Source organism: Neophocaena asiaeorientalis, unplaced genomic scaffold, assembly GCF_003031525.2.
Source record: "Neophocaena asiaeorientalis asiaeorientalis breed wild unplaced genomic scaffold, Neophocaena_asiaeorientalis_V1.1 scaffold540, whole genome shotgun sequence".
NCBI classification, from domain to species: Eukaryota; Metazoa; Chordata; class Mammalia; order Artiodactyla; family Phocoenidae; genus Neophocaena; species Neophocaena asiaeorientalis.
The window spans coordinates 4,588,734-4,616,207 of NW_020172141.1; the positions used below are offsets into that span (position 1 = coordinate 4,588,734).

The window sequence follows — 27,474 nt, forward strand, 5'->3', positions numbered from 1 at the left end:
CCAATCTCTGGGCTCACAATAGGGGGGCGGATCTAAGCCCCGGGAGGTGGGTGCAGGGTGGTGAGCGAGGCTGAGGCTGGGGGCCCTTCAGCAGTCACAGGCTGGTTCCTCGGCACGTCGGGATTTTGGAGACGCGAATGCTCCTTTCCACTGAGAAAGTGCTAAAACAACTCAGACAAGTTGGTGCGGAGCACACATCAACATTTATTCAGTCGCCGTCAGAGGAGCCAGCATGTGACAAAAGCGTGTCAGTTCAGAAAGGATATGAAACCTGGGGGGGATTCTCGGGAAACAGATGCCTGTTACATAAGCGGCTTGTTTACTCGTGAGGATCCCAGCTTCCTTCCACACGGTCACGAACACATCATCTGTTCGTCTGTAGCGTCGTGTCAGAGGAAATCGGACAGGACGCCCAGGGCACCACGCGGTGCCCACTTTCTCCGTTCAGGACCCTACGGCAGCACCTTTGGCAGCTGGTCGGCTCTGCTTTCGTGCCGCAGAAAGTAGCCGGGGCCGGTACGATGCACCGGCTCAAACTCAAATTTCAGTTTGAGTTTCTTGTAACTTTCACGTGTCACAAAATAGCCTTTTTTTTTCCAATCCACTTAAAATGTAAGAACCATTCTTAATCTCTAGGCTGTGGACCGGACCTGGCCTGCAGGCCGTCGCGTGTGGCCCCGGCGCACAGAGGCACCGCGGAAGAGCCAGGCATCGAGGCGCACGCGGCGGCGGACACAGGTCACCAGGGATACGTGCTGCTCGCCCTGCTGGGGTCAGCTAGCACGGATGTGGACACTGTCCCCGGGTCAGCAGCACCTCCCCAGCGACGGTTCTGCTCTTAGACGTTTCATCAAATGGCTAGTAAACGCACGGAATGCAAAGTCTGTACAATTCTTAGTTTTGGAACATTTTGGGGAGCCCATGTTTTTTCTGCTTCTTTGACAAACGAGGTACTTCTCACTCTTGCTGTGTGGCCTTGGGCAGGTCCCCTCGCCCTCCTGGGCCTCCATTTTCCATCCTTTGAAGATCAGAGTAGTACCTTCTCACACAGTTCTTGTGGGGAAAATGCCCTTTGCACAGTGACGGGCACTTGAGGGCCTGATGAAAACCTAAGCACAGGAGCTCACAGGGTCCCCAGGTGCCCACTTGACCCCGACCCCCAGAAGCCCAGCTCCCTTCTGATGGAAGCAGGGAGGTGAGTCCTATACCCACTTCCTCCGGGAAAACTGCCCCAAGGAGCCCCCCAGGCCCCTCGTGGGGCTGGTGAGACCAGCCTTTCCCTTGAGAGTGGGTGGGGCATCGGGCCCCAGAGGAGAGACAGAGGGACCCTGGGGGAAAGGCTGCCCTTGGTCTCCCTCTGACTTCTTGCCCCAGGGGCCTTCACGCTCTTGTGTTGAGGGCGGCCCTAGAGGGTCTTTCGTGGGCGAGAAGAGCCAGGCCTCCAGCCAACCAGGGTAGAGAAGGAAAAATCCCAAGTTTCTCTATGATCGGATTCAGGGTGAGTACCTGGAACGCACACAGGGAAGAGGGGTTTGGTGTGAGGCAGGGTCTAGGGAAGGCATATCCTCCTCTGTGAGATGTTTCCTAGGCCAGACTCTGACGGATAAATTTCAAGGAACTGTAATGTTTGACTTCAAATTTGGTCTTTTCTCCAGCTTTGTTTGTTATTCAAAACTGTTAAGCACCTGCTGTGCTGGAGGTACAGCAGCGAGAGAGAGGCTTGGCTGCCCTCACGGGGTGTACACTTCAGACGACTGATAAACACACAGGTATGATGAATGCCGCAAAAGAGAGGTGGACGCTGTTATTGCTCGTGGCGGGGCTTGTGGCGGGGGTGATGGGACCAAAGTCAGGAAAATATGAGTGGCCGCTGACCAGGTTAATGAAGGAGGGGAGGATGTTCTAAGAGCGGGGGACTGGCATGTGCAAAGGCCCCGTGGCAGGGGGAGCCTGCAACAGCAAAGGCACCGAAGACACGGCAGTCATTCACTGTCCCAGCACCGTTTGCTTTTTGCAGCCCAGTAACCAGTTTCTGAAATGACTCTGTTTCTATTTTTACTTGTGACTCTACTCACCTCACTAAAACGTCAGCTCTCTCAAGCCAGGAATTTGTCTTGTTCGTAGTGTCCGTAGCTCCTAGGACAGTGCCTGGCAAAGAGCAGGTGCTCAACAGATGTTTGTGGAAAATGACAGTGACAGTGATGATGGTCATGGTCATGGTCATGGTGGTGGTGGTGATGGTGGTGGTGATGATAGTGGTGACGTCCGCATTCCAGGCAGACGCTGTGTGCAGTCCTGTGCCATTGCACTTCCAGGAATCTCACGTGCGTGAACCTCGCAGCCACCTGTGAGAGACGGAAGTAACTTGCTGAATCTCACAGTGGTCGGTGCCTGCGTCAGGATTCATCTCAGGCAGGCTCCCCCGAGCGCACGCCCTGCCGCACCGCCGCAAGATGCAGGTATAGCAACGACTCTGCTTGCGCTCAGAGACTCTTGTGCGCGTGTCTGTGCACGTGTGAGTGCGTCCATCCCGTGATGGACGCAGGCGCTCGGCAACAGCCCTGCCTGACCAAAGGTCGGCATGTGGGGACAAAGTGAGCGGCGAGGAAGGCTGGGGGAGGCCCTCTAGCAGCCGTAAGAAGGTTCGAAGCAGAGGGGGTGGCCTGATTGAACTGGTGGGTTGGAGAAAAGATGGAAGGCGGCATAAATGGCTGCAGGGACATCCACTGAAACATAGAGGAGGAAATGCCTGCTTCGAAGAGGTAGGGAGCAGCGAAAACCCACAGGACTTGGAGAGGAATAGGATGTGGGTGGATCGGGTGGGGTTCTCCGTTGCTAGACATCGTGTATGAGCTCACGTTTGCTGTGTAACAAAACCACTCCAAAGACAATGGCTTAACACAGTGAACACATATTATTTCTCATAATTCTATGGTCCAGTTGGGTGGCTCTGCTCTGGCTCAGCGTGGCTGGTGCTCAGTGGCCTGAGGTGGCTCACCTGTGCTTGTGGGTTTGCTTGACGTTCTGCTGTCGACTGCGGGCCCAGCCCTGTTCAGAGGACAAGCCCCAGGCGCTCACCCCTCAGCCCTGTGGAGTCAGATCTCCCAGTGTCCCGTGGACCAAGTCCAGGTTCAAGGTGGGGAAGCACGGCAATGACCTACCGCGAAACCCTTTGCTCACCCGGGAAGGGGGGCACGGGGAGGAATCCCTGTGGCCATTTTTGCAGCCTGCCACGAATGGAAAGGACTCTGGCTGATTTAAGCAGAACGGAATTGGTGAAAAATGACTATTTGTAAAAAGAGTTTTGCGGCGGCCTGGGAACAAAATCAGAAATCAGGGCACAGGACGTGCAGGACGGGTGTCGCTGCACTGCTGTGACCCTGTGTCCGTGCTGCTCCGGGGGGTTGATCCTGCAGCAACCCTGCCTGGTGTCAGAGAGGAGAACACACACACACAGACACAGACACACACGTACACACCCAAACACACCCAAACACACACACACACACGACCACCTCGCTCCTCCTGGGTCACACGCAAGACCCCGTTTGCAAGGCGGGCAGAGCTTGTGCACAGCCACTGCCTTTGCGTGGAGAGGAGAGGTCCAGGGTAAGGGTCTGTGCAGACATGTGGGTGGTGGTGAAGGCTGTGGGGGGTGGCCGGGGCCTAGAAGGGAGACCGGGAAATCAGACGTGCGGAGGTCTAGGGGTGGCCCGAGCGATGACCTCGGAGTGGGCGCACAGCGTTGCGTTTCATGCCAGTGGCCACCAGGGGGAGCGCCGAACAAACCAGGTCGTGGAAGACTTGTCAGTGGTCGACCAGCCTCTGTCCAGAGACCCCAGTGCTTGTGCCACGAGCCACAAGCAGCGGCCCTGGTGCCTGCCCTGCAGCAGCCCGGCCTCCAGGCTGGCCCCCACGTGGTCCGCAGCAGCCCGCATCCGGGGTGGCGTGGTCACCACCAGCACAGCACTCGTCCTCCTGTGGCCTCCCCTTCCCCATCTCACGCTCCTGAGCTCGCACTCCCCGGAGGTCCTGCCCAGGAGCCTTTATCTCGGCCCTGCCTTTTCGGGGCCCGAAGCCAAGACTGTGCTTCAGGCCCCTCCCCACCCCTACACCGCAGATGGAGGGCCGAGGGCTGCTGGCACCAAGGAGCCTAGGGGGACTTTTATGTGTATCTTCTGACCGGGGGCCATCATGGACGGTGTCTGAGACCTGAGAACCCAGGTGGCCAAGAGGTCGCACCTAGCCAGCGGCTCTCAAACGCTTTGCGGTGTTTGTAGAGGATGTGAGGGGGGTGTCGAGAGGAGAGATGTGGGCTGGGGTCTCGGCCAGGCTGGTGTAAGGGGACCTTGGCAGAAAACTGGAGACACCGTCAGAGGCTAAGGGCAGGGGGAAGGCACAGCCGTCTGTCTGAGGGGTGGAGTCTCCTACATCCTGGGGGTGGAGGGGTCGGGGGCTCCCCCAAATCCACCCCTCGAGGGAAGGGGGGAACTCTGGACCCCGCTGTGTGGGAGGAACCCTCCCTCAGACCCGCAGGCAGGGAGGCTTCCCTACGCCTCGCCTGCCCCGCACGGAGAAGGGCTGACAACGTGCTGGTCTGTCTCCCAGGCCTGGCCCGGTGGAGCCCAGATGCACAGCTTCCCTGCCGTGGGACCCACTCCTCTCTCAGCGTCCCAGGAAATGACAGGACCTGCTCCCTGTGGAAGGCCCTTCTCCTTTTTATATTCGTAAGTACTTTGTGTTCATTGCAGAAACCTTTACAAAGGCAGATAAATGAAAGGAACAAACCTCACATCATCCCAGAGATTATGTTAACATTTTAATTCATCTGCCCACATGATTTCCCTGTGCAAACAAAATCTTCTGTAAAAATCGAATTGTAGGGACTTTCCTGGCAGTCCAGTGGTTAAGACTCTGTGCTTCCACTGTTGGGGGCCTGCGTTTGATCCCTGGTCAGGGAACTAAGATCCCACATGCATGCTGCAACTAAGAGTTCGTGTGCCGTGACTAAGAGAGTTCGCATGCCACAACGAAGGAACCCGCATGCCACAACTAAGGAGCCGGTGAGCTGCAACTAAGGAGCCCACATGCCACAACTAAGACCCGGCACAACCAAATAAATAAATTAAAAAAAAAAAAGTGCTTCCTACACCTACCCAGGGTAATACTTTTAAAAAAAGAATAGAATTATACAACATATACTATTTTAAAACTTGTGTTCCTTATGTATGAACATATTATGAACATCTGCCCTTTTTACAGATTTGAAGCTATTTCTTGAATGGCTGCGCCTTCATTTGTTTAACCGGTCCTGACCTGTCGGGCCTGCGGGCTGCTCCAATCCTGTGCTGTTCACCAGTGATGCCCCAGTGAGGCTGCTAGTACCTAATGGTTCCCTCACTTCTTTGGTTTCATAGATAAATTGCTCTGCTGAAGCTGCACCCGAATCCATTGCCTCTCTCCCGCTCTGTTCAAGCCCGTGGCTTCCAGGATTCAATCCTGTTTTCCCTTCTTTGGCTCTCAGTTTCACCCCGCAGGGGAGCCTGTGTCTACGATGGGGCTCTGACCCAGCAACACTCCCATGACCACTGGACGCTTAGCTTGGACGTTGCACAGACACCTCGAAAGCTACATTTTTCTTCTTTTGGGCAGAGAAAATACTCTGTGCAATATGATCATGATAGATACAGGTCATGATACATCTGTCCAAACCCACAGAATATAGAAGACCAGGGGTGAGCCTCATGTCAACTCTGGGATCTGGGTGGGGATGACCTGTCCGTGCAGCTTCATTAGTGGTAACAGATGTACCCTCTGGTGGGGTGTTGATGGTGGGGAAGCTGTGCATGCAGGGGGGCAGGGCGTGCACGGGAGCTCCCTGTGTCTCTCCCCCCAGTTTTGCTGTGCCTAAAACTGCTCTAAAAAGTAGTCTTAACTTTAAACAATGAAATAGGCATACAAAAATATACAAAAATACTTAACACCTGTGTTCCCTCCACCCAGCTTTAGAAATTACATACCTAGAAAGCTCTTGGTGCATTCTCCACCCCCCCGCCACCCCACCATCTGTTCCTCTCCCTGCCCCAAAGGTAACTGCTGTCCTGATTCAGCTTTGTCATCCTCCACCCATGTCTCAGCAAGTCTAGCCTTGCTCACTTAAAGCCGGAGCTGGTTCACACCTGGACGAGTGCTGGGGCCACTTCCCCTGACCCACTGCACAGGGCCTCCACCCAGCTCCCCAAGAGTCTCTGCCGGCTCTGTCCCTGCGGAGTGGGGCCTCTGTGAGGGCGAGGGTCGCCTCTGCCCTTTGTCCACCGCGGCTCCCGCCCCAGTACCTGGGGCAGGGGGCTCAGTAGAGGGTGTCCATGCATCTGCTACGTTACTGGGTCCATGTGGATGGGATTTTTTTTTTTTTTCAGTATTTAACTATATTTTCTGATTAAAATAGAAGAAAAAGGGGGGCAGAGGGTAAGGGCAACGGAAATTACACTGTGCTGATACAGAGACTTTAAATTCCAGTCAGAGTTAAGGTCCATGTTAAAGGTCAGCTGATGGTTCCAGGGAAATAGCGTGGAGTCTGGTTGAGACATACATGAGTTGAGTGTCATCATTAGCCGCAATCGTGTAGGAAAACAGCTCTCAGCGAAATTGGAGCCCACGCTTGTCAGGCACGGGCAGGGAGAAGCCTGGAGAAATGGGTTCTCTCCATGACCCCGTGACACAGGAGGCTCCTGGTTTGATGGGAAGAGTAGCTCTAGTTCCCAGATGGTGTCCACAGCTCAGAGCCGAGTCTAGCAGTGGAACTGAGCGGAGGACTTAGACACACACACAACGTAAAATTCACCATCTTCATTATTTTTAAGTGCACGATTCAGCGTCACTAAGTACATTCATATTGTGCATCCATCGCCACCATCACCTCCAGGACCTGCTCATCTTCCCAAGCTGAAACTGTCCTCATTAAACCCTCACTCTGCACCCCTCCCCCAGCCCCTGGCACCCCCTCCCCGATCCCAGCTTCTGTCTCTGTGGATTTGGTGACTCCAGGGACCTCATACGAGTGGAGCCATAGAGTGTGCGTCCTTCCGTGACTGGCTGTTTCACTCAGCACAACGCCCTCCGCGTTCATCCTGTTGGAGCAGGTGTAAGAATTTCCTCCCCTCCCCCTTATTTTTTTAAATATTTTTATTTATTTTTGGCCACGTTGGGTCTTTGTTGCTGCACGCGGGCTTTCTCTAGTTGCGGCGAGCGGAGGCTGCTCGTCGCGGAGCACGGGCTCTAGGCGCGTGGGCTTCAGTAGTTGCGGCACATGGGCTTAGTGGCTCCACAGCATGTGGGATCTTCCCGGACCAGGGCTCGAACTCGTGTACCCTGCATTGGCAGGCGGATTCTTAACCACTTCGCCACCAAGGAAGTACACCCCCTTTTTTAAACATTTTTTAAAAATGTATTTAGTTGCACCGGCTTGCAGAAGGCGGGCTCCTTAGTTGCAGCTCTCAGGCTCCTTAGTTGCAGCTCACGGGCTCCTTAGTTGTGACATGAGGACTCTTAGTTGCGGCATGCATGCAGGATCTAGTTCCCTGACCAGGGTTCGAACCTCGGGCCCCCTGCATTGGGAGCGTTGAGTCTTATCCGATAGACCACCAGGGCAGTCCCCAGGATTTCCTCCCTTTTTCAAGGCTGGGTGATGGTCTGCTGTAGTTAGCTGTGCAGGTGGTTTTGACCGGGCCGTGTTCCCTGTAGCGGCTCCGGGGTCCCAAGAGTGGCTGCCGGCCCCTCCCCAGCATCACCAGTATGGACTCAGGGGAGACCGGCATGTGTGCCAGTGTGGGAATGGCCAGCTCTCCAGCCACGCCCCAGGGCCTGAAACGCCCCCTCCCCTTGGGCTCTGTCTGTCCTTCCTTGGGGCACTCTGGCCCTTCGCCCCGTGGAGACCTCGCTCCAGGTGAGGGAGAGAACTGCTTCCAGCATCTCTCTGCCATGGAGACAGGGAACTAGAAAGTGCAGCAATTTTAAGAGTCACGGAAGTCGTGCACCTGAGGGGGGCCTGTGGCCCTTTCCTTTCCCCCACAACAGTCCCCCAAAGGTGGAGTCCCCACCTCTCCAAGCCAACCGAGGGGGCCTCCGAGAGTCACCGAGAGAGATCGGGGTGCCTGCAGAAGGGACATCTCCTCACCCAGGGGGCTTGCTGAGCTACCCTCTGTGTCATCCGAGATGATGGAGCTGGAAAAGAGAGCCAGAGAGAGACAGCCAGGCAGAGGGGGCCCCATTTGCACAAGAGGATGTGTGATTTTCCTCCAGCTGACAGCACTCCAAGGAGGCGCGCCTGTGGACCATCTCGCTGATACCAGGGGAGCTGCCAGCCAGGTGAAGGGACCCGAGGAAGGTGCCCTGGAGGGTGGGGCTGGAACTGAGGGTGCGGGGAAATCTCTCCTTTCCCGGGACCTGTGTGGTGGGCAGGAGCTGCGGGACCCCTGGGAGTCCCCAGAGGCCGTGGGGAGCGCCAGGTAAGCAGAAGGACGCTGCCCTGGTCCCTTCTCCTGTCAGCCCCCGCACCAGGGCCACGGAGCCTTGGGGGACAGAGCCTCGGGGGACGAGGCGGGATGAGACCTGTCCCCTTCCTGGGGCCACAGACTGGAGCTGAGCTGGCGGAGGCTGTGCACTGGGATCGAAGTGCTAACTTAGTCTGGATGGAGCTTTGGGCACGGGAAATTGACCAGGAAGTGATGGAGCCGCTCACAATGTTTGAAGGGACAGAAAGATTTGAGGAGGCACAGCTGGAAGCAGGAATTGAAAACACTTTAAAAAGCCATTTCAGGGGCTTCCCTGGCGGCAGAGCTTTCAGATGAGCAGGGAAAGGGAGGAACCGTGAGCATCAGAGAGGAGAGAGCGACGTGAAGAGTGGACACAAAGGTAATGGGAAGAATGCGATGGAAGGTCCCAGTCCTTCTAGTAAAACAGAGAGACTGTCAGAGGGCGTCTAAGACAAACCCTCCCTCTGTCATTTATGAGAAATGCATGTAAAGCCCCAGGCTAAAGAAGGGCTGGAGGGACTTAGGTGCTCAGACCAGTGCAAACAAAAATAAGGCAGGACCACCCAAATTAACATCAGATAAGGTGGCCTTTAAGATCACAACAGAGGAAGAAGGAAAGCAAAAATTATAAAGGGGATCAAACAGTCATAAACTTGTATGAACAAAGCAAAATGTGGTTAAACACACAGAGCAGAAGTATCAGAATTGCAAGGACAGCTGGATAGTATACCCAGGAAAAGTCAGTACATTTGATTCAATAGGTGGAGATTTTTACATCTGTGAACAGAAATAATACATCTCATTTGTATGTCCCTGGAACGGCTACAGAAATTATCTATTTGACCACAAAGAAGACCTGAACCAATAGAGAAAAGCAGAGAAGGCGGCCATATATTTATCATAATCTGAGAAAACTGGCAGTAAATAATAAAGGTGTGACGAATATAATGTTAACTACTTTGATATTAGGAAACACACTTATAAAAAACACTTAAAGAGGCCATCAAGAGGGAAATTAAAAATTATTGGAAAGAGGTGAAAGTAAGAATGTTACATTCTCAAAACTCCAGGACACGGCGAAACTGTATGTTCAGTGGGAAATAAAGACAAAGGCCATCAGTATTAAAATAGGAAAACAAAAGTCAAAGGACCTACTTACCCAGTTTAAGTACAAAAAGAAAGTAGGAAGATAGAATTGATGAAGAAGAACAGAAATGAATCAGAAACCTAGCTTCACGCTTCTCTTAGAAGATAAGCGCGGCCTGGTCTTCGCAAACGCCCATGAGCAGAAGAACCCGAGCTCACCCTGACTTGCACTTTCTTTGTGAAAGAAAAATGAGATACAGAAACACACAAGGTTAAGATTCAGAAAGGAGACATAATGACAGAGTCAGGAGATTAAAGCATTTTAAGGAAACTATTCAACACTACAGCAAAAATTCGAAAACCTGGAGGAAATGGGGAAGCCCAAGGGTGTGAGCCTTCGAAGGGGGAATCAAGGAATCAATGCCAGGTGAGGCCTGGCTCTGTCACTTACCGGCTGTGTGACCTTAGGCCAATTACTTAGCTTCTCTGTGCTTCCGTTTCCTATCTATAAAATGGGCATAATAATAGTTCCTACCTCTTTGCAGTTGTGAGGATTAAATGAGCTCATATAGGGGACGTCCGCATTATTGATAAAATAGTCTCTTGATGGGCTCAGAGTGAATAATAATAAAAATCTTACAAGAATGTCTCGAGAATTAGATGAACTACATAGGACGGGAGAGAGAACCCTCCTCATTCAAACTAAAACAGAAGAGTTCTCGCTGGCTATGCTAAAACTGTGTAGCAGAAGGTGCCATAAATCCAGTCCACGGACAAGTGAGAGATCAAGGGCTCAGCAGCTGTAACAGCAAGAGCTCTTAAACGTTGACAAGGAAAACACAGAAGAGAAGTGGGGCGAAGGCCTGTGGCCGGCACAGGTGTGACAATGCACCAGCCCACCCGCCGGGGTCAGGGAACAGCCGAGAAGCGGCAAGAACGCAGGGCACTGGCTGCCTGACTGGACCAGAGCCCGGACAGCCTGCTGGCCTCCAGGGACGGCCTTGCAGAAATCCGTCGGGCAACACGCCCGAAATCAAAAATGCCAACATTCCTGGGATTCTGTTACAGAGAAATAAAAACACCCGTAAGTTCAAGGAGGCTTATGGAGCATCGGTCAAAAGCTGGAAGCCAGGTGGCTTCCCCTCAACAGGGAGCATTCTGGTCCTGTGCACATCAAACGTTGTTGATATTAGTACTGAACAGCTGCGAGAGGGGACAGAGTGGATCCCGCGGTCCGAGGCAGCGGGGGATCAGAACCCGTGTCTGATGAGCCCCTGTTTTAAAAGCAGCGACAGCCCCCAGTGTGTCATGTACATTGAACTTTATCGGATGTTATATAAGCATTGGGAAAAACGCAGGGGTGCACACTGGAATTTTACGGGGTGTTGACAGAGGGAGAGGCAAGCCAGTTATGTGTGAAAGGAAAGGGCGGCTCTAAAAACTAGCCATCGCATTGTGCAGGTTCACGGAATTATGTTTGTGTGATCACCATGCAGAAATAAAACGGAGAGATTTTCGCCCTTGTTAGAATAAATACCAGATTCGGTGTGCGATGGGGTGCACTCGTGTTTGTCAGGAATCGGGGTGCGGCTTCCCACGCTCGAGAAGCAGGAGTGCCAGGCGGCCCGGGCCTGCCCCCCAGCAGGCGGGGGCTCCGGGCGGGGTCGGACCAGGCGCCCAGCTCACCGTGACTTGCACTTTGCCGGGCCGCGCAGCCCAGCCCACTCCAGCCCCAGGCTGCCCTTTGTTCCAACTCAGCCCTGGCTTCCTGGGTGCTTCCTGGGAGCCTGCACAGGGGAAGGTCAGGGTCGGGTGACAGTGGGGGACCTTTGCAGCATCCCTGGGGGAGCTTCCCTCTTCCTCCCACTGACTTCCCGGGATGCACACCTGCAGCTTCTCTGACCCAAGTCTCTGCCCTTAGGGCAGATAGAGGGGAAGGGACGCCCGGGGATCCTTCCTACGTTTTCCCAGACTTGCAGCCGGTCCGCTCTCCTTGCCGCTGTCCCGGGAGAAGCTCTCTAAACAGTATTTGAAATCCCAGTGTCCTCCAGTGGCTCAGTGCTGCACCTAAGAACCCAGGACGGCGGCGGCGGGGGGCGACCCCGAGGTCAGAGCTGCTGGGCGAAGCCGAGTCCAGCCTGCCCCACCCACGCTGTCCGCCTCGCTCCAACCAGGCCCCAGCAGTCAGCCCTCTAGGCCAGTGAGCCCCAGCACTGGGCCTCATCCGGAAGTTTATACGGGAAGTTTACATGGCGGGATCTCAGTGGGGAGGCGACACCCATGGTGCCAGGAGGGGGGCATCCACCAGGCGACAGCAGGGGAGCTGGTGCCAGACTGGGAAAGCAGTGGGGACGACGGGAGGAGGAAGAGCAGCCCGCCTGGAGGCTGAAGGGCTCCCCAGGCAAAGACCTAGTGCCAGTATTACATTAGGAAGACGAGCAGGTTAGCTTAGGTCTGCGGTGCAGCTCACGGAAGCTTACCTCTTTCCGTGGATGATTTTGGAAGGAATTTCACTTTCCAAAGCCCTTTCACGCGTGTCGCCTCCTCAGGGTCCCACACAACTGCTCGTGATTCTGGCACCCGTATTTTAACTGATGGGGAAATGGGGCCCCGGGAAGGTAAGCATCTTTCCCGGGCCTCACAGCTGGGGACCCCTGAGCTAGCACTCGTTTACCCTGCGTGCTGCCTCCAGATGAGATTTTTTAAAAAAAATCTTACTTTTGAATTGTTTTGGATTTACAGAAAAATTGCCAAGACAGTGTGGAGAGTTCCTGGGTCATCTGTGCGTGGATCTCCTATTGCCGATATCTTGTTTGTTGTAGCTAGTGCACCGATGCTGGTGTGTTATTAACCGAAGCCCATGCTCTCTCCGGGTTTCTTTGGTTTGTGCCGAATGTCCCTTTTCGGTCCCTGGATCCCATCCAGAGACCACCTTCCATTTACTGTCCCATCTCCTCAGGCTCCTCTGGGCTCAGACTTCCCTTGTTTTGGTGACCTTGATGGTCTTGAGGAGGGCTGTTCAGGTATTTTGTTGAACTTCCCTCAGTTTGGGCATGTCTGATGTTCATCTCATGGTTAGACTGGGGGTTTGGGTTTGGGGAAGCAGACCACAGAGTGGAAGCGCCGGTTTTTATCACGTGTTATCCAGGGGACATGGGGTCGCCATGACCTTGACCTTGAACACCCGCCGAGGTCGTGTTCATCAACAACTTCTGTGTAGAGTTACTCCCCTGACCAGTCCACCCTGGCCTCTTTGGAAAGAAGTCACTACACACATCCCACACGTAAGAAAAGAGGGTTACACTCCACCTCCTCCTGGGGGTGTGATCTACGTAAATGATTTTCAGTTCTCTGTAGGGGAGATTCCACATTTTCCTAACGCGTTTTCCTATTTTCTCAGAGTGAGGGTACTGAATATGATATACATATTTTAATAGCTTCATTGAGATAAAACTCAACACCATGTTATTCATTTTGGTGTACAACTCAATGTTTTTTTAGTTTTTTGTGCAGACATCCCCACAGCCTAATCATGGACACGTTTGTCCCCCTAAAAAAAACCCTGTACCCGTTAGCAGTCAGTCCTCGCCCTCTGCCCCCACTCCCTTTTCTCAGCCCCAGGCAGCCCCTAACCTACTTTCTGTCTCTATAAATTTGCCTTTACTGGACGTTTCATATGAATGGAATCAGTCGTACACTACGTAGTCCTGTGTGTCTGGAGCATACTGTCCACAGGACTCATCCGTGGTGAGGCATGTACCCAAACTTCATTTCTTTTTACGGTGTAATAACGTTCCGTTGTACAGATACACCACGTTTTGTTTATCCATTCATCAGTTAATGGACATTTAGGTGGTTTCCACTGTTTGGTTCCTATGAATCATGCTGCTGTGAGCATTCATGTACAACTGTTTGTGTGGACGCAGGTCTTCCTTTCTCTTGGGTGTAGACCTAGGAGTGGCATTGCTGGGTCATATGGTAGCTCTGTGTTTAGCTCTTTGAGGAACTGCCTGTTTTCCAAAGTGGCTGCACCATTTTACATCCCCACCAGCCATGTAGGAGAGTTTCAATTTCTCAACCTGCTCGCCAACACTTCTTATTGTCTCTGCCTTTTTTTTTTTTAATGGCCATGCTAGTGGCTGGGAAGTGGTATCTCATTGTGGTTTTCTCTTTCATTTCCCTAATAACGAATGATGCCAAGCATCTTTTCATGTGTTTGTTGGCTGTTTGTATATCTTCTTTGGAAAAATGTCTGTTTGGATCCTTCACCCATTTTTAAATTGGGTTATTGGTCTAATATTGACAAACGATAAAAGTTGAGTTGTAATAGTTCTTTATATACTCTTAAGTCCCTTATCAGATACATGATTTGCCAATATTTTCTCCCAGTTTGTGGGTTTTCTTTTCACTTTCTTGCTGGTATAATTTGCAGCACAAATGCTTTGACATTTTTTAAAATCAATTAATTTTTGGCTGTGTTGGGTCTTTGTTGCTGCACGTGGGCTTTCTCTAGTTGTGGCAAGCAGGGGCTGCTCTTCGTTGCAGTTCGAGGGCTTCTCGTTGTGGTGGCTCCTCTTATTGCAGAGCACAGGCTCTAGGTGCGCAGGCTTCGGTAGTTGTGGCTCGCGGGCTCTAGAGCGCAGCCTCAGTAGCTGTGGCGCACAGGCTTAGTTGCTCCGTGGCATGTGGGATCTTCCCAGACCAGGGCTCGAATCCGTGTCCCCTGCATTGGCAGGCGGATTCTTAACCACTGTGCCACCAGGGAAGCCCACGCTTTGATGTAGTCCAATCAGCTGTTTTTTTCTTTTGTCACGTGTGCTTTTGGTCTTGTTATCTAGGAAACCATTGCCTGACCCAAGGACATGAAGATTTACTCCTATGTTTTCTTGTAGAAGTTTTATAGTTTTAGCTCTTACTTTTAGGTTGATGATCCATTTTGAGTTAATTTTTGTGTATGGTGTGAGGTAACGGTCCACGTTCATCTTTTTGCATGTGGATAGTCCGTCATCCCAGTGCCTTTTGTTGGAAAGACACTTCTTTTTCCTCACTGAATTGTCTTGGCAGCCTTGTCAAAAGTCAGTTGGCCACACGTGTAAGGGTTTGTTTCTGGACTCTCAGCTCTATTCCATTGATCTGCTTGTCTGTTTTATGCCAGTATCATGATCTCTGCAGTGTTGTTATACTTTTGAAATTGAATCCTCCAGCTTTCTTCTTCTTTATCAAGATTGTTATGGCTCTTCTTGGTCCCTTGCATTTACACACGAATTTTAAGATCAGCTTTTCTACTCCTGAAAAAAAAAAAGCCAGCTGGGATTTTCACAGGAATTGCATTGAATCTGTAAATCAATTTGGAGAGTGCTGTCACCTTAACAGTATTATGTCTTTCAATCCACAAACTCGTGATTTCTTTCCATTTATTTAGATCTTTAATTTTTTTTGACGATGTGTTGCAATTTTCAGTGTGTAAGTCTTACACTTCTTTTGTTAAGTTTACATTTAAATTTACTTCTTCTTTCTGATGCTGTTGTAAATGGAATTGATCCTTCCATTCGGCATCTTCCTCGCTGTTCTTCACAGCTGTTCCTCCCTGTCGTCCTTCCTCTTTCCATCCATTCACTTAGCCTGAGGAACCAGATCCCCAGGTTGGTTGGAACCGTCTGCATAATGATGATCAGAACGTTCAGAAGGAGGGCAGGAGGGCACCCCCGTGGGGAATGGCCATGGACTACGTCACTTCCTGTTGGGGTTGCTTTGGCTGCATCTCACTTCCGGGGAGACGGCTTGCATTCGGTGAGTGAGCCTGGGCTTTGGTGGGTTCAAGGGCTTCTTCTGCCACTTGTGAGCAGTGAGAGCCTGGACCAACGTTCTTACAAGTCTCTGGTCCCCCTTATATAAAATGGGGAGAATAACACCCTCCCTGTGGAATTGTCACCAGAGGCCCATGCGTTCAGTCACGGCACAAGTGACTGCTGCCTGAGTGCTGGCCGTGATGACCACAGGCAGCCCCAGATGTGATGCGTCCCTGGAATAATGCCTCACGTCACACCTGCTGTCACCTGATGACTTCACGTTTGCCACTACAAACTTTTTATTCGTTCCTTAGAACAATTTCTCATAAGGTTTTATGCCATCACCCTAGTTCCTTGGCCACTTGAAACATGTAAACTGAATTCTGTGTCACAGGCCAATATAAAATCTCTCTCATATTCACATCATTACCATCAATCTTCCCAGCTTTATATCGTTACAAAGTATAATTTTATAAATCCATATATATGTTTGTAACTTGTAGCAGATATTCAACAATAAATAATATGATTTTCTTATAACAATTTCTTAAAGGAATAAAAACACAGATCAAAGGGAACTCCTCCCAGTAAACTGTTATCAATAACTGGTGAGTCACTGGTTCTCCAACTTCACCTGGAGGCATCAGAATCACCTGGAGGACTTGTTACACCACCAATGGCTGGGCCTCATCCCAGAGTTTCTGATTTTGTCAAGCAGGTGGAGCCTGGGAATATGCATCTCCAACAGGTTCAATTACAATTTTATTTTTTCTTTTAGTTTTTTAACTTTTTATTTTATATTGGAGTATAGTTGATTAACAATGTTGGGACTTCCTTGGTGGTCCAGTGGTTAAGACTCCGCGTTTCCAATGCAGGGGGAGCGGGTTCGATCCCTGGTTGGGGAAGTAAGATCTCACATGCCACGCAGCACGGCCAAAAAATAATAATAAAAAAATAAAATCACACCGGAAAAGAATTGTTCATTAAAATAGAGTTTCCAAATATTAAAAAACAAACAAACAAAACCAATGTTGTGATAGTTTCAGGTGTACAGCAAAGTGATTCAGTCATATATATGCATGTACCTATTCTTTTTCAAATTCTTTTCCCATTAGTTACGTTTTTAATAGCACCTTAATAACTGCAAAGACACACGACTTTGTTTCCTGCCTCTGTGCCCTCGCTTTTGCTGTTCCAAGCCTAAATACCTCCCATTCAGCTCAGATTCCGTTTCCCTCCCTCGGGACTCTCATCTGAGGCCCTGTAGCATCTTGTGCATATTCCAGCCACTATAGGGTTCATATTATTTTGAAACTTTCTGTTTATTCCGTCATTCACTTATTGAGCACCTACTATGTGCCAGACAGTGTTCTGGGTGCTGAGGATACAGCAGTGAACAAAGCAAATTCTAGTTGGAGGGTGGCAGGTGACAAAATAAGTAGACAAATAGCATCTCAGAGGGTGATACATGGTCTGGAGAAAAATAATGTGGAGGAAGAGGAGGAAGCGTGATGATGAGGGCTGTACGGGAGGGGCATTCCAGGGGGAGGGAGGGGGAAGGGAAGAGCACCTCTGCAGGGGCCTGTAGGGAAGCAAGGCTGGTGGGTGAGGGTGGCAGGAAGTGCCCAGTGGGAGGAAGCCCAGAGTCCAGGTAGCAGGGGCAGTGTGAGAAGTGGCCAGATGTGTCTTCCACACAGGCCTCCATCCCCACTGAGCAGACGCCCAGCAAACATCTGTTATCCCAGAGTCCTCTCTGCCCAAGCATCTCTGGCTCTGTGGGTGACTGGCCTCACTGGGGAGGTTCCTGGCAGTCGGTACTGGTCCGTGGCCCTCTTCTCTGCTGTTCAACAAGTGGGCAGACCCACGTATTGGTGGGGCCTCGTGTAGAAAGCCCCGGCCTGCGATTCCCCAGGCTTAGAGATCTCACCTTGATGGGGCGTCCTCGGGTAGCTGCGTGCACGCTCACTGTGACTGTGCCTCCCCCGCCCTTATGTAACCAGGGAGGTCGGGAGGACAGCCGCTGGTAATTGCACTTGGAAAATCTGGAAGCAGTCAGGTCAGGTTGAATCAATCAGCAGTCCCATGCCCGAGGCAAACACAGGGGCTCCTTTGGAAGATTGGACCCGGCCCCGCCCAAGCCTCCACAGACACATTCTTGCATTTCTGAGCAGAACAAAAGCAGACAACCCCAGGCCTAATCCCCCAAACTGGGAGCAGAGGGCCGGATTACTACACCCCACGTTTGAAAACTGTTTTGTTCTTGTTATGCAAACTTCCTGGGCAGGGACTCCAAGGGCCCAGGGGGCGGGGAGAAGGGTCCTTAAATGCATCCGCTCTAGGCTGATGCCCATTCCTGGAGCTCCAGCCCCCGGGACAGCCTGTGTCGAAGGTAACTCTCTTCCCCATTCTCTTCTCCTTCTAGAAATCTCTAGCTGCAGCCTGGCCAGGAGCGGGTCCACCTCTGTGGCTGGTCCTCCCCACACCCAGGAACATCTGAGAATCCGCGGCTGGCTGCCCCAAGGGCCTGAAGCTCACGTCTGGCAGCTCTACCACCCTTGCCACAGGGAGGTAGAGGCCCCGGGGACCCTTGGAGCAGGGGGACCCAGGGGACAGTGGGTGAGAAGCCTTGATTCAGTAACCCAGAGGCAGCAGAGTCCTGTAGTTAAAGGCACGGGCGGCCTGAGATAGAGGCAGAAGCGGGTTCAAATCCTGACTTTGCTACTTGCTAACTGGGAGACCAAAGACAGAGCATTTATTGCACGTCTTTTGGCCTCACTTTCCTCATCTGTAAAATGGACTCATAACGGCTCCTTCTTGGTGGGCGCTCCTACAGAGCGAGGATTTTTGTGAGGATCAAAGGGGATGATGACACCTGGGAACAAAGTGGCACAGGTGAAGCATGCGGGATGCAGGGGTGTGGGAAGAAGGATGCGTCCTGGGGGACTAATTCCAGCCGCTCCTACTGGGACATCAAGCGCAATGTTAGCTACTTCCCGGCGCCATTAATCTTTGTAATGACTGAGAAGCGACACTGCTATTAACGCTGCCCACGAAGGAAGCTCCTTCCCAGAGACCACATGGTTCTGAGTGCTGAGCTGGGGGCCAGCCCTCCCGGTCTCCCTCCCACCAGCTCTTCTGCCCTGAGCCGCCAGGCCTTGGTGGCCGATGGCCAGAGCCTGCTGCCCTGGTTTGCCCACACGAGGCTGGGGAGGGAAGCAGGACCTTCCTGCCGGGCTGTGTGGCTGGGGTCACGGGTGGCCTGGCCCATGGCAGGCTGGGCCGAGGGATCCCAGAGGGCTCCCTCCGATTTCCCGTCGGACCTAGGGAGGGGGCCGTGGCACCCCAGGCTTGGGGCACCCTGGATGCCAGCAGGGCCCTCCTGTCCATGCCGAAAGCCAGGGTGGGGGTCAGTGCTGCGGAGGGGGGAGGTGATGGGAGGGATCAGAAGCCACTTGCTGGAATTCAAGCAGGATTTCATACATATATACATAAACACACATACATACATATACATCTATAAATGGCTATTTCCATTTGGCAAAAAATTTATATATACCATGTATGGTAATATATACACATATACCATGTGTATTATGTATACCATATCTACATATATGTGTATCTACATATATGTAGATATGGTATTTAATTTTTTTGCCAAATGGAAATAGCCTTATTGTGGTTTTTTTCTGATGTCAGAGGTTACACCGTGTCTGAAAGTGGGTGGGAACCTCATGGAGGACAGGAAGAATTGCGGGGGGAGAAGGGAGGAGGAACGTTTACTTTTCTCTGTGTCCCTTTTGTATCTTTTACATTTTCTACCATGTGCGTGTTACCTATTCAAAAAGGTAACAAACATTTTTTAAAAATGCAAGTTCACTGCAAAAAAAGTGAAGCCCTCCAGAAGATGAAAATGAGGATCACCTCTAATCCACCCCTAACCTCCCTCCCATCCCCCTGCAGTCACCATGCGGGTGGCACGCACACGCCTGGGGTATCTGTTGTTCTGGAACCTGTTTTGTTTCTTATCCCTCATGCCCGGGACACATCTGGTACAGAGAGCGCCCTTATAAAGGTGCTGAAACACTTGTCCATCTCTGTCCTAATTACCGCACGATCACCTGGCATGTGGGTGCAGCAGACGTCTTTGAAATTGTCTCCTGCTGATGGACACTTAGGATATTTCCAGTATCTCTCTTTTATGTATAAGCCTGATGAACTTTCTTGTTCGTGAATGTTTAGGAATGCGCTCATTTCTATGAGCTCCTGAACGTGGACCTACTACGTCACAGAGAGATAGATTTTAAAGGTTTTTGCTGGGCATAGCCAAACGCCTCCCAGCAGAGCCATCCCACTTCGCCAGCATGGTCTGCTGTACGGGCAGCTTTTTTGTGGAAATCTGAAGCTCTGTGAGTAGGTCTGTCTCACAGGTGTTACAGGCACACACGGGTTTAAACACCAAGCCTGGTTCTGTCTGGGAAGCCGCCAGTGCTTTTGAGAATGTCGGCTCAGCCAGCAAGGTGGTGTGAGGACCCTGATGCTGGGTCTTCTTTAATCAGCCTGGGTGTGGGATCACGACCGTGTCCTGTAATCTGATCTGGAGACTGCCCTGGTTGGGTGTGCAGAGCACTCGGAGTGATTGCCTGCGAGAGTCACCAACTCTACACGAAGGTAGAGGTGGGCATGGGCCCTGAGAGATGCCAGGAAGGGCCTGCCCCCAGCACCCTGCCAAGAACCCACCATCAGCAGCTGTAGACACCCTTAGGACCGCAGGTCACTGCTGCCTGGGGTCCTCACTGCGGGGGTCTGTCATCTGCTCAGGGAGGGAGTACGCGGATGGCCAGAAGAGTCCAAGACCACAGGGTTAGGGAGTTGAGAAGGCAAAAGGAGGCCATTTCTCGGTGCTCCCAGGGAGATCTTCCTCTTCCTATAAAATTACCAGTGAGGGTGGGTGCTGCCCTGGGGACCCCGGGTCCCAGTGGGCGGCCGGGGAGCGCGCGCCCTCCTCCCGGCTCCAAGGAGCTCTCTGTCCTCAGGAACCATGGACACAATCAGCGAGGTGGTGCAGCGGGCCAGAGCCGCCTTCAACGCGGGCAAGACGCGCCCGCTCCAGTGCCGCGTCCAGCAGCTGGAGGGGCTGCGGCGCCTGATCCGCGAGCGCGAGAAGGACCTCGTGGGCGCGCTGGCCGCCGACCTCCGCAAGGTGCGCCCCGACCGGCCACGGGCAGGAGAGGGCTGCGTGCGCCCAGGACGTGGGCTGCGCGCCGCGCGCCGGGCTCTGCGCCCGGCTCTTGACAGCCCCCAAAACACTCCGGGCGCTTCACGACCCTTTTATAGAGGGGAAAGCGCTGCCGCTCAGACGGGGCGTACCGGCTTCTCCTTGCGTCCTGCGGCGCCCCAGGTCCCAAGCGCCAGGTCCGTCATCCCCCCTCCTGGCTTCACGCCCTTCTCCACCCAGCCCAGCACACGAGGCCACCCCTTTCCGGCCTCTTCTTTCTTTCACCTCTCAGCCCCGTGCGGGCCGGGTTCTCCACACCAGGGAACAGCCCAGCCTGGCTTCGCGGAGGGCAGCCTGCTCTGCTGGGCGTCCTCCCTCCCTCCCTCCCCATCCTCTCCTACCCCTGGGCAAAATCAGACCCCTCCGAATACTCAGCCCCTCCCCCTCGCTGCCCCCAAGTCACTTGGGCCTGCTTCCACCCTTCCATCCGCCTGGCCTTGGAGGAGAGCAGAGGGGCTGTGGAGCCCGTCCCCCTACCGTTTCCTGGCCTTTTGCCGCTGTATTTTTTTTTTTTTTAAATCTCTCAAGATTTCTCGTCTTACAGCAAAAAACAAAGGCAAGAAAACCCAATGCTGACCTCACGACTTCTGTCTTGCTCAGCACAGCCAAAGTTCACGGAAGAGCTGTGTATCCCACTTTGCACCCCTCTCTCGGAAGCTCCCCACCCTGGCTTCCTCTGCTGGCTGAGGGTCTCCTGGATTTTCTCCTGACTCTCTTTGGTGGCCTCTTTCCTGAAGCCACTTCATCAGGGTGGTCTTCTTAGGGCTCCGTCCTGGCTTCAAGTCTCATTTTCATCTCTAAGCCTTCCCGGACACCCCTCAGCTCAGTTGCCCCCGACGCACTGAGTGACCCTCAAATCACTACTCAGGTCTGAGGTGCCCTCGATGTGTCCAACCTGTCTGGGCCCCCAGCACTGGCAGAAAGGGGCCCTCACAGACCCACCACTCAAAGGCTAATCCTCAACTCTGCCCCCTTGTGCCTTCTTGCCTGGCCCACTGGGCTGGGGAGCCCACGGTGAATGGCCCCCTTCGTGTGGGCAGCAGAACAAGCCAGGCTGTGTCCAATGGGCCCACCCGGAGCATGAGGTCCAGTCATGTTCCCATTTTGCAGACTGGGAGACTGAGGTCAGGAGGTTCACTTGGGGTCACAAAGCTGGGAAGCAGCGAGCCAAGGACCACCGCCAGCCCTGGGGCCTCTGCTCAGAGCCCCGGCTGCGTGGCCCTCACTCTGGGGCCAGCAAGCCTCACGGAGCCCTCTCGCTGTAGAACGAATGGACCGCCTACTACGAGGAGATCGTGTACGTCCTAGAGGAGATCGACTACGTGATCAAGAAACTCCCTGAGTGGGCTGCGGACGAGCCCGTGGAGAAGACGGCCCAGACCCAGCAGGATGAGTCCTACATCCACTCAGAGCCCCTGGGTGTGGTTCTCATCATCGGCACCTGGAACTACCCCTTCAGCCTCACCATCCAGCCCATGGTGGGCGCCATTGCTGCAGGTACCGTGAGCCCCGTTCTGTGTCAGGGAGCCAGGAGAGATCCCTCTTCTCCACTGCGGAGGGGAGGGCCTGGGGTGGGGGGCGCAGGCCTGTGCGAAGAGGCAGCCTGGGGTCAGGGAGCCATAGGAGGGTCCGGCTCTCACAGGAGGCTGTGGGGTCCAGGCTTCCCGGTGCCCAGGCCCAGCCAGGCTCAGATGTCCACACAGCCTCACCACCCACCATGCACCCTTGGTCCCTGGGAGGGCAGAGCAGGGGGGTGGCCCCAGCATGGCCCTGATTCCGTGTGCTCTGCAGGGAACGCGGTGGTCCTCAAGCCGTCGGAGCTGAGTGAGAACACAGCGAGCCTGCTGGCCACCATCCTCCCCCAGTACCTGGACAAGGTGACAGACTCTCCAGGGCACACGGAGAACTGGGGCGGGGCCGTGTCTTCAGGGGTTGAGAAATAGTGAATTCTTGCAGCCAGGGCCCAAGCCACGGGTGGGGTGAGGACAGCTGGCCACTCCCATTGGGGTGACTGGAGCCCCTGAGCCGAGAGAGGGGGTCCACTTGGTGGCGACTGCCCGGCCACGTGGGGAGGGGGCTGTGGTCCTTTCTGAGCCTCACCTCTGTCTTCTCTCGGAAGGATCTGTACCCGGTGATCAGTGGGGGTGTCCCAGAAACCACGGAGGTGCTCAAGGAGAGATTTGACCACATCCTGTACACCGGGAGCACCGGGGTGGGCAGGATCGTCATGATGGCTGCGGCCAAGCACCTGACCCCTGTCACGCTGGGGCTGGGGGGCAAAAACCCCTGCTACGTGGACAAGGACTGTGACCTGGATGTCGCCTGCAGGTGAGGGGCTTGGCCTGGCTGCCCCCCAGCTCAGGCGGACGGCAGTTCACTCTGAGTGACACTGACGTGGCCCCTGCCCTCAGGGCGCCCACGGTCCTGGCGGGAGCTGGGGCTGGAGGTACCATGCTCACAGAAGAGGTGCGGGAAAGGCTTCCCACAGAGGAGGGGTCCAGGACAGCCCTGCCCGCCCTCGTGTCCCGCACACGTAGCCTTCTGGGGTGTGGGACCCTGAGCACAGTGACACCTGGCCGTGCAGGGCTCAAGGCTGTGAAAAGGGGGATAAAGGCCGCCCACGCCAGACACCCCCAGCCAGTCAGTGATGAGGTCACCGCAGGCCCTGTGAGCACGTCCAGGGTCATGGGATCTAGAAGCCATTGGGGTGCTAAGGGGCCCCCCTGGTGGACAGCTCACAGCAGAGCCCCTCGTGCCCTGACCCTGGGCTAACTGAGCCAGAGGCCTGTTCCTGGGGAGCCCCCCCGGGCTGGCGATATGTCATCTAACCTGGGGTTTTCACAGACGCATCGCCTGGGGGAAATTCATGAACAGCGGCCAGGTGTGCGTGGCCCCCGATTACATCCTGTGTGACCCCTCGATCCAGAACCAAGTCGTGGAGAAGCTCACAAAGTCCCTGAAGGTGAGTGTTGGCCCCGGGGGCAGGTGACAGGCTGCCAGGTGGTGACATGGACGTGGACTTGAGAGAAGACTGGCTCATTCTTTTCTGCTCATGAAAATAATCCACACTCACTGTCGATAGTTTGGAAAAGATTAAAAAGCATAAAGAAGGGGGGAAAGCTCCACCCAGAATCCCACCACCTAAAGCCAGTCGCTGCTGACTTGGTGTGTTCCCTCCATCCTCCTTGCTGTAGACGCACGCGTCTGGTCCCAGTGTGATGTCCAGACGCTGTGCGTGTATTTCTTTCAAACAACACAGCTGTCTTGCAGCACTTCGTGTGCCAGGAAAGTCGGGGGGTGCCCAGGGTGCGGCAGCTCCGTAGTTCTCGGGGTCGCTGTGCCATCGACTGCTGCTCCACAGGGCGGTGCCCACGTGTGCTCCCAGGTTGGGGTCACCGGTGACCTCACAGCCTGTGGCCGTGATGAGGGTCCACATCCTCACCTGGAGGCTCTCTTCCACAGGAGTTCTACGGGGAGGATGCCAAGAAGTCCCGCGACTATGGGAGAATCATCAACTCCCTACACTTCCAGAGGGTGATGGGCCTGATGGAAGGCCAGAAGGTCGCCTACGGGGGCACCGGGGATGCGACCAGCCGGTACATAGGTGCGTGCGCTGCCCTTCAGGAGAGCACTGCCTGCCCGCCAGGGCTGCCAGGGGCCCCGCGAGCGGGCGGCGGGTGGGCACACACCCCTGAAGAGCAGACACAGCCCCATGGTGTGTGTCCATCACTTTCACCAGTGGCTCCGGGTTGGCTCTGGGCCTCTCGGCGGGCAGGAGCTGGACACAGCCCCTGGGAGGCCCCTCCCCAGCCCAGAAGCCCTTCCCCTCAAGGCCTAGAGGAGGCTTCACCTCCTCTGCATCCCGGCAGCTTCAGTAGAGGCCACAGGAGCCCCAGGTGTGCCGAGCGGGAGGGGCCCGCAGTGCCTGGGCTGGAGGGTCAGCAGATGGGGCCCCACTTGGCCCCCAAGTTGCCAGGAGGCTGAAGAGCTCCAGCAGGGCTCACGTGGCTAGCGGGGCACAGGGCCCGCCCCCTGAAGTGTGGAGCCCGGGCTTCCCCCCCCCATAGGTGAATCCAGGGTTCTCTCTGTGGTCCGCCGGGATGGAGCCTGGCAGGAGGAGGCCCCGTGCCTGCCCCGCCCCACTAAGCCTTGCCGGCCTTGTCTGTAAAGGCCTGGGTGACGCCTGGGCTGGGGTCTCTGCGCTGGCTGACGCCGGCTTCTTCCCTGCTCCAGCCCCCACCATCCTCGTGGACGTGGACCCCCAGTCCCCGGTGATGCAGGAGGAGGTCTTCGGGCCCATAATGCCCATCGTATGCGTGCGCGGCCTGGAGGAAGCCATCCAGTTCATCAGCCAGCGCGAGAAGCCCCTGGCCCTCTATGTGTTCTCCCTAAACGACAAGGTGAGCCGGGGGACCCTCCTCCAGGGTCCTGGGGCCCTGGGTGCGCCGCTCCTGCAAACAGGATCCGGGGGTTCACAGACCTGGGAGCAAATCCCAGCCTCACTGTTCACCGCGAGCCGCTTAACCTTCCTGAGCCCCTTTCCTCTCAGCTCTGAAATCAGGACAGGGCGTGAATGAGATGATGATGAGCCCCTCGGTGCCGCGCACGCCGTACTGGGAACTGCTGCTCTTACCATCTCCCCACAGAACTACGTGGGGAGAGTGGAGAACCCTGCCTGGGGCTCGGGGCGGGGAGCGGCCCGGCGCCGGGGCTCTGCCTTCACCGGCTCCCGCGTCCTTGCGGCTCCAGGACGCGCCCGCGCAGCGGGGAGGGGGAGGGGCTGGGCGTCCCGGGCCGCAGGCTGAGCCCCGGGGCTCTTGTAGGTGATTAAGAAGCTGATCGCGGAGACTTCTAGTGGCGGGGTGACGGCCAACGACGTCATCGTCCACTCGACCGTGCCCTCGCTGCCCTACGGGGGCGTGGGTGAGTCTGGGGCCGAGCTCACGACCCACTGCCCCCCGCGGGTGTCCCCCTCCCCCCCAGCCCTTGGGCTGGGCCTCAGACTCCCACTGACCTCTCCCTCTGCTGGCACATCCATCAGCCACATTCAACCTTGAGACCCTAGAGGGTCCCAGAGGTCACCTGGGGCCTGAGAGAGGCCGCACGCGCCAGAGGTCGCAGAGCCACCTAGTGGCGGGGGGGGGATGAGGCTCTTCCTGGCCACTGTTCCTGGCGTGGATGTCTCGGCGGACACCCCAGGGATCGGGGTCCCCCAGGCCGCTCGGAGAAGGGGCGCGGGAGGGGCGTCGGGGTCTCGGGGCCACGCTGAGCCGGCTCCTCCCGCAGGGGGCAGCGGCATGGGGTCCTACCATGGCAAGAAGAGCTTCGAGACCTTCTCCCACCGCCGCTCTTGCCTGGTGAGGCCTCTGCTGAATGAGGAGGCCCTCAGAGCCAGATACCCCCCGAGCCCGGCCAAGGTGAGTGGCGGGGCGGCAGTGCGGGGAGCCGCTGGGCCCTGGGCAAGAGCCTCACCACGCCTCGTGTCCCCCACAGATGCCCCGTCACTGAGCTGCCCTGGCCTTGCTGTGCTGCGCCCTTGGACGGCTGCTCCTGGCACCCCTCTTGCTCCGAGGGCATCCTCGCCTCCCTCTCTAGAGTAGAGACCAATAAAGTTTCCCAGCAGCCCAGGAATGTGCGTGCGTGCGTGTCTCTGCAGCCCTGCCCCCCACCCTCTCTGGTTCCCCCCATTCCCCTCCACCCCCCCGGAGCCTCACTTCAGCCCCAGGGTCCCTGGACTTGGGGACATCAGCTCCATTTCAGGTGTGTCCAGTAGAGGGGTGACCGTGGAGGCCAAGGTGGGGGTCCCTGGTGAGACCCGCGGTGGGTGGTCAACATGACCCCCTGGGTGACTCCAGAGTGATGGTCCTGGGGCCGGAGGATGGGTAGCCGGGGTCAGCCCCAGGACCCTCAGTGCCGGCAGCATCTGGGCCCCAGGGGTGCCTGAGGGGCCAGGACAGGGTCCAGCGACAACCATGGGAAGCAGGGCGCGGGCCAGAGCAGGAGCCCGGAATCAGGCCAGGGGGCGAGCGGGGCAGCCGGGGAAGACTGGCCGAGGCTGGCCGCTGGCTGCTACCTGTGCCTCGTCCCCTCCAGGAGAAGTGAAGGGGGACCAGGCAGAGGGTGAAAGGCCCTGTGTCACTGGATGTCTGCTGTGCACACCTGCTCCTTATTTTGCAAACGTCAAATAACTGAATAGTAACAAAACCAAAATCTTCTCCAGACCTGCTGCCCCTGCAGCTACTACCTCATTTCCCTGCCCTCCTTCCTCCTGCCGACCCGTCCGGCCGAGCCCGTCCGTCCCCTGCTCTCTGCAGAAACCACTCCCGTCCATCCGGGCTCCGACCCGTGTAGGCAGGCCCACCGTCGTGGCCGCAGCCTCCCAAGGCCCTGCCCGGCCACCCCTCCTTCCAACACCCTCCCCCTCAACTCTGGGGTCCCGGGACCCCACACTTCTGTTCTCCCACCTCCCCGGATTCTCCTCCCACATTAAACTCTCTGGCCCTGGCCCTGAGCTCCTGGTGGTTTAAGCTATATTAACAGCAAAGACCATATCCTGCTCAAAGGTGTGCCCCCCCCTACCCCGGCTGGATGCGGGGGAGGGAGTCTCGCCAGACCCGCCCCTCTCTCCTCCACCCCTACCCACCAGCAGCCAGATGAGGAAACCAGCCGAGGGAAGCAGTGTCGCCTGGGCTCGCTGCGCCACTCACCGGGGCCGCGTCTCGGGAGCATCTGCTCCTTCCTGAAACCACGGAAGTGTCACTTGCAGTGGCACTTGAGGGTCTCCTCA

General features: G+C 55.2%; 1 protein-coding gene across 1 annotated transcript; it reads left to right on the top strand.

Annotated features, from left to right (window-relative positions):
* The first annotated feature begins 17,954 nt into the window (after positions 1–17,954).
* Positions 17,955–26,313, top strand: ALDH3A1 (aldehyde dehydrogenase 3 family member A1). The gene is made up of 12 exons (XM_024753261.1): positions 17,955–18,025; positions 19,969–20,080; positions 20,446–20,612; positions 21,953–22,184; positions 22,479–22,564; positions 22,807–23,015; positions 23,532–23,649; positions 24,150–24,291; positions 24,921–25,087; positions 25,511–25,610; positions 25,974–26,104; positions 26,181–26,313. Exons 3-12 carry the CDS (start codon positions 20,451–20,453, stop codon positions 26,193–26,195), a joined length of 1,362 nt encoding a protein of 453 aa, XP_024609029.1. The 5' UTR covers positions 17,955–18,025; positions 19,969–20,080; positions 20,446–20,450; the 3' UTR covers positions 26,196–26,313.
* The last annotated feature ends 1,161 nt before the right edge of the window (positions 26,314–27,474 follow it).